Source organism: Tigriopus californicus, chromosome 10 (genome assembly GCF_007210705.1).
Source record: "Tigriopus californicus strain San Diego chromosome 10, Tcal_SD_v2.1, whole genome shotgun sequence".
NCBI lineage: Eukaryota > Metazoa > Arthropoda > Copepoda > Harpacticoida > Harpacticidae > Tigriopus > Tigriopus californicus.
Window position 1 is genome coordinate 12,201,795 of NC_081449.1, and position 6,301 is coordinate 12,208,095.

Genomic DNA, 6,301 nt, shown 5'->3' on the forward strand with positions numbered 1-6,301 from the left:
ACGGCATCAGTTTTCATCTGCCAGAGCTCCAAGAATGAAGTTCCTCCTCTCAATTGTGCTTGTGGTCTTGGCTCTAAGCCTTCAATTTGCCTCAGCCAAGCCTTGGATTCAAGGCGTCGGTAAGGCTATCATGAAAAGGGCAGGCTATAGTTTAAATCGTTGAACCAACTCTCACAATCCTGCTTTTTCAGATTTGCCTTTGCCTCGCGAAGTTGATCCCGAGAGTCCGATCGTGGCTCATCCAGATGATTGTCACGTGTTTTACATGTTTAACTATCCTATGACATGCGGCGAGGAGTTGGTTTTCAACCCCGATACCTTGGCTTGTGAGCCCGCCGAGAATGTGAGCTCCCGACCCGAGTGTGCTTCTTAAATGTATGAAATATGCGGGGCAATAAATATCACGTGCAGTTAAGGATTTCATATTTATTGATGGATTGATCTGCCGGTTTAAATCGTAGCGTGTTGTAAATGGACATTGTATGTACACAACGTACTTCATGATATTCTGGAGGGACAGAAACGACGTTCTATGGATAATCATCATTTCTATCTCTTCGACTATTGTTATCATCATTATAGTTATGGTGATTATTATTTTTGTCGTTTTTAAAGGTCTTTGGGCTCAAATTGGAAATCAGATCTAGCGTCAATAGGAATGGTATGGTTGGTTACATTTTGATTAAGTACTACCTGGTTATATGTTTTCAAATCCGTTTCATTATCGAGTCCTTGTTAGAAGGTGACATGCCATCAGCATGACTTGCCCACTTGCATACATTGTAATCTCATTTTAGTTGACCTTAATTATTGGAAGACGCGTCATCGTCAATAACATTTGATTGAATCCGTTTGTACATACACCTTTCTATGAACCTTATACAGACATACGGGATTGTTAGTTGGATAATGGAACGGGTTGCTATCCAGTTATTCCTTCAATTCCCCAAAGCATAATATTTAGCAGAGCATGGGGGTATGGCATAAAAAAACTATGCACGTTAAAGAGAGGGGCAAATTTAACAAATCCTTAACAGACAAGTAAGAAGGAAAGGGAGGGGACAGGGGGGGAATAACACTGAGAGATTCTTCACAGATTGAGCTTGGCCATTTTTGCATCAGGGGAACCAAAGTTCTTTCGAATCTCCGAGTCTTGACAAGGAAAGCACCAAATGATAAAAAACTAATTCAAGGCATGGAACACAAACTAAGAGCAATGCTGAAATCTGGACGAGCCCATCAGCGAGCTGAGGACGAGGAGGACTGGAAGTTGTTGTAAGAGCTTTTGCCACGACTCCCACGGCCTCCACGTGGATATCGCTTGGGAGTATTCCGAATCTCGGACGCCATCTCGATATCCTCGAGTCGTTGGGTGAGAACCAACTTCTGCTGGATGGCCATCCTTAGCAATTGATTCAGCGTCTTCTTCTCCTCTTCAGAGGCATTGGTTTGCCGTTGGAGTTCGTCGACTTGAGTGGCGTATTCCTCGCACCGAGCCGCAAACATGGCTCTTAAACTGGAGAACGTGGCCGCATCTTCTTTCAGAAGTCGGAGCTCGTTCCGCAGCTTGGTCATCGTGTTGCTGACCACGAGTTTCTCGTTGTCGTACTTGGATTTAAGATTGGCTAAGGCCACTTCGGCCGTCTGTTTATTGGCCTTAAGGACCGTGCGCAGAGTAGCGATTTGCTCTCGCTTGGATGAGAGCAGCGACTTCAGTTTGACAATCTGTTCTTGGCTCTCGACCAATTCAGCGGAGAGCTCGGAAGTATCGACCTCGGGATTGGCATCCGCCACTTCCTTGGCCTTGATCACTTCTACCTGCTTGTCTAGGACGTCTTTGAGGTATTTGATCTGGTCTTTGACGGTTTCAATGTTGCTCTTGACCGCACCTGGATCGCTGATTTGCCCGTTGAGGTCCTTGGCTAGATAGTTTGTGGTTTTTAGCTTTGTGACCATCACCTCCATGGAGGAAGCCGCTCGTTTGGGCGATTTGACCTCATCGTTGGGTTGGGTATGGCGAAGCATGAGACGGCTCGGTGTCTGTTGACTGGCCTTGCATACATTCTCGTAGAGCTTAGACAATTCGTTCTGGACGCCGATCATCTCAGATTGCGTGTCCGAGAGCGCACGGAGGGCGTCGGAAGAGATCTTCTCAAATACTTTGATGTCATGATTGTATTCGGAAGACCTTTGTTCGGCTGACACGAGCTCTCGTCGAGCCGAGTAGATTTCAACCTTCAATTTGGCCAAAGCATCACCGGCCGGAGTGGATTCACTATCTTCCAGAGCTCGGAGATTGGCCTCCATATCACTAATCTGTTTCTCGGCCATGTCGAGCATTCGCCGACCGCTCTCGTCGAGTTGGAGCTGCTTATTATTTTCTGAATGGATTTGATGGAGGGTGGCTAGTTGGGCGCCCAGTTGGACCATGTTGGTCTGATAGTCCTTGATCTCGGCCTTGGCCTTTTCCAACGCCGATTTGCTCTCAAAAAGAGACTTGTTGAGATGTATTTTTTCGTTTTCGGCGCTCTCGATCTTCTGCTCGAGCTTCTTAAACTCTCCGCCGTGAATCTCGGTGAAGAGATCACTAGGCGGGCCCGAATCACCCATCATATCGCCATTCTCGCCATCTTCTCCATGATCGGTCTTGTATACATCACTGTTATCGTCCATATCGGTGCCTTCACTCCCGTGACCTTCCAGGGCCTCGGCTCCTTGAATACTCATGGCCAAGTTTCCTAACTGATACATACTGTCCGAGTTCATTTTCGTGTCCAATTCCTTCTTGAGGATGTATCGTTGTTCCCGCTCATTCTGGAGCGACTCCAAGGCCTCTTCCAATTGCTTCTCCGCGATTTTCTTGAGGTTGTTGAACTCCTCAACTTGCTGGTTGAGGATCTCCACCTCTTCTTGAAGATGTCGGATCTCGTGCTTGGACCCTTCAAATTCCACCTAGAACAGATGTCACCGATTATCAGACCGATCGCCCAAGCACGGGGGTTTAAACGTTATAGTACATACCTGGGAAGACCTGAGATTGGAGATTTGCTTCTGCAGCATGATGTTCTCTTCCTCGAGTTCGGCGTAATCAGTGAGTAATCGGGTTTCACGGTGCTTGAAATCGCGAAGCTCGTGTTTGATCTCCTTGATCTCAACCGTGCTGACCTCTTTCGAATTGAGATACACGCTCAACTCCTAAAAAGTAATCCGAACCCAACACTTATTATAAAACACAGCACTCCACTCATACCCAATGGAAACGGGTATGTCACCCACCTGTTCCACGCGGTCTTTCTCGGCCCGCAACCGCTCGTTCTCGATTTTAGTGTTCTTAATGTCGATCTCCATGTTGAGCACTTGCGTGTTCAACGACGACTCGCGAGCGGCGGTTTCGTGCAATAGATTCTCTTCGTGTTCGATGCCAGTGCGGGCGGACTCCATTTGCGAGGTCTGAAACTTGGCCAGGGCCTCGTGCGACACCTGGAGCTCGTGTCGCATGTTCTCGTACAAGCTCTCGAGTTCCGTACACCGGAGCTCGAGATGTTCCTTCTCCTCCAATAAGACCAAGCCATATTGAGCCGATTGGATCTTCTCGGCCGAGGTCTGGTCCAATTCACGGCTCAAGCGCTCAATCTCGCTCCGGAGATCCGCTTCGTGGGCGGTCATGATGTCGCGATGATTGCCGACCGACGTGCCACTACCAATTCACAGTCCACTTTCAGCCAAAGCCCGGTGAGGTGTCATGGCCCAACCGATCAGCTACTACACGACATGGAAAGATTTTGGATGAAATTATCATGATCATTATCATCATCATCATCAACCCAGCCCCTCATCCATCACTTCGTGAGATTAGGGTGTGGCTGTTGTCCTCGCCCTAATCTACAGATGCTTATCAGACAATAGGGAATAGGGCCACCTACATGCAGTAGCTACATACGATATAGCCCTTCATTATTACCCGCATCATCGACGCAACCGTCGACAAGGGCCTGATGAATTCACCTACTGAAAGAACCTACCCGATTCGGAGTCGAGCCGAGCAGGCCGTGATATTGGCTGGGGGCCAAAAACAGCCCAACTCAAGCAAGCAAGCACGCACGCAGGCACGCACGCACCCACGGAGGTCAAGGTCAAGCCGAGTTTGCTCAAGGCCGATGGATCGCTTTCCAGCTCATTCCTCGTCCCACTCGTTCGTTGGTTGGTTCGTTCGGACCTTCCCTCAAGCAATCAATTCTAGGGTTCGCAAGGGCAATCGCCACCCGATGATAGCCACATGCTTCTCCGCTTCTCCGTTCTCCGGAAGGGCAGGCGGGGTCTTTTCACACCAGACCGAGGGCTAAGGGCGGGGGCAGAGGCGTGGATGATGGGTCGATGGATCAATGAATGAACCCACCAACGGGAGGGGTTGGATGAAGGACTGGCTCCACACGTTGAAAGCGCCCACGGGCTCGACAATGGCGACGACAAGGCGGGCGACCCACCAGACGAACAACAACTTGTTCTTGACACACGCACGCACCGTGGCTCAGTCGGTCGCAGACTACTCACAGTCAGTCAGTCAGTCAGTCAGTTGACTTGCGGCGTGGAGTGTTCACTCGTTTTCGGCTGATTTTCACTTCATCCCCCCATGCTCTTCCTCCATCCTCTTGATCTTCATCCTCATGTTCTTCGGCGGCTCTGGGCATGCGCTGGGGCACCTTGCTCGTCGGTCCATCCGGTCCATCGGGTCCATCCCTGATGTTTGGCCAAGGCAGGGAGGCCAGCCAGGGCATCTGCCTGGAACAGTCCTGCGCTGCCGGGCTCAATTCCAGGGACCTTAAACATTCCTTGGACCAAGAACTGTTCGAGACACCGTGGCCTATGACTGGCTTGCCACCATAGCCCCATCAATATATTTGTAGATAAAACATTCAATATTAACCAATAGTTAGTTAAATCATATTTTCGCCTCAAATGGCTGAAATGATCATATTTGCACATTTCATTAATGATCACTTTTGTAGTTAGAATTGTGTACTTAGTGTATAATTATACTTAAAAATGATGGTGGGTCTGGCAAAATATCACAGTTAGGTTATCATTTCAATAAATGATCCTTTCTTTTCCTCTCTATGACATAGTTTAGGCTGGATTGTAGCTGACTGGGTCCCATTTGTAATAATTATTCCTTTATATTCACTATGGATACCCAACCATGTCTGAAACATAAGTTAAAACATGATTTGGTTGAAACTACTCCTTTTGAGCTGTTTTTGTCCAGGCCTATCGAGCTGTCCATAGGGCCAGCCCGACATCTTGTCTCAAGTGGAGCTCAGCTCAGCTCCTCCAGTTTGTCAAGTGCGTGCGATTTAGCATGGAATAGGATCGGCTAGCAAAGCTGCTGGCTGGTAATGCAGTTTTGAACCAGAGGGATGAATGCAAAAACAGCCCCCAAGAAACTAACCTCTGCCAGCATCATCTCAAAACACAATGCTTTACTAGTATCATTGCATTCTTAAAAGGCAACCCCCATCTAAAGTAGGCAAGGAAACGAAGTTTTGACAGATCGTTTGTAAGTCAGAAACAATGGGTTGGTTTGCAAAGTTATCAAAAGAGGGAAAGAGTGATAAAAGCTTTCAGCTTAAAATCCAAAGAGACAGGCTGGGCAGGCAAGCTGGCCTATGAAATACCTTAAAATACACTTTCATGGCTCAATACACATATGTTGTTCGAACAACTAGATGCATATATTGCTTTAACTCGTCCTAAATAGAGCCAAATTTAACCTTTGAAACAAGCCATCTGTTACGAGCTTAAAAAAGCCAGAGCTTCTGAATCGGGTGACACTAGAGCTAGATCTAGCAAACACCAACTGGCAAACGGTCGTTAACCAAGATATTAGACCCCAAGATAAGATTGTATGTTACATGCCACAGAAGCCAACTATTTCCAAACATGGCAATCTTTGTAAAAGATCAAAAGAAACATATTATGTCGGCAAAATATATTTCAACAAAAATAAAGACGATCGACGCCCGGGTCTGGAAACTAATGTGAAATGAATATCGGACTCAATGTGTTCATGCCTCTGGTAGAGAGTATTGGTCGGCGTAGTTTGACAAGATCACGGCATGTGACGGGCCAAGGGAAAAAGACTGATCGTCAGAGAAGGGGACGAATGACACTTGATCCCGGCTCGGAGAAACTGTGTGGCGGCTATGAGTCATATTTCATGGGGCATTCATCGTTTTCATGCTGCCTTGGGTCTCTCCAACTAATCCTTAAATCTAGCCTGGTTCAGTTATCATTTCTTGAATGT

The 6,301-nt window shown here is 47.4% G+C and overlaps 1 protein-coding gene across 2 annotated transcripts; it reads right to left on the reverse strand.

Annotated features, from left to right (window-relative positions):
- Positions 1–411: 411 nt before the first annotated feature.
- LOC131888430 (protein bicaudal D-like) lies at positions 412–4,568 on the reverse strand. 2 transcript variants are annotated; one of them, XM_059237282.1, is made up of 4 exons: positions 4,023–4,568; positions 3,277–3,759; positions 3,022–3,195; positions 412–2,952 (listed from the first exon to the last, which is right to left on the reverse strand). In XM_059237282.1, the coding sequence occupies exons 2-4, from the start codon at positions 3,664–3,666 to the stop codon at positions 1,240–1,242; spliced, it is 2,277 nt and encodes a 758-aa protein (XP_059093265.1). In that variant the 5' UTR covers positions 3,667–3,759; positions 4,023–4,568; the 3' UTR covers positions 412–1,239. The 2 variants fall into 2 exon arrangements, with proteins under 2 accessions (XP_059093265.1, XP_059093264.1); XM_059237281.1 differs by having other exon boundaries at positions 3,277–3,762; positions 4,023–4,567.
- Positions 4,569–6,301: the final 1,733 nt, after the last annotated feature.

What these genes read in the sequence shown, in the direction of transcription:
- LOC131888430 (XM_059237282.1), bottom strand. Translation starts at nt 3,666, where the DNA reads ATGACCGCCCACGAAGCGGATCTCCGGAGCGAGATTGAGCGCTTGAGC. An exon ending in AGAAAGACCGCGTGGAACAG is followed by an intron (nt 3,196 to 3,276) that starts GTGGGTGACATA and finishes ATTACTTTTTAG; the next exon opens with GAGTTGAGCGTGTATCTCAA. An exon ending in CCAATCTCAGGTCTTCCCAG is followed by an intron (nt 2,953 to 3,021) that starts GTATGTACTATA and finishes CATCTGTTCTAG; the next exon opens with GTGGAATTTGAAGGGTCCAA.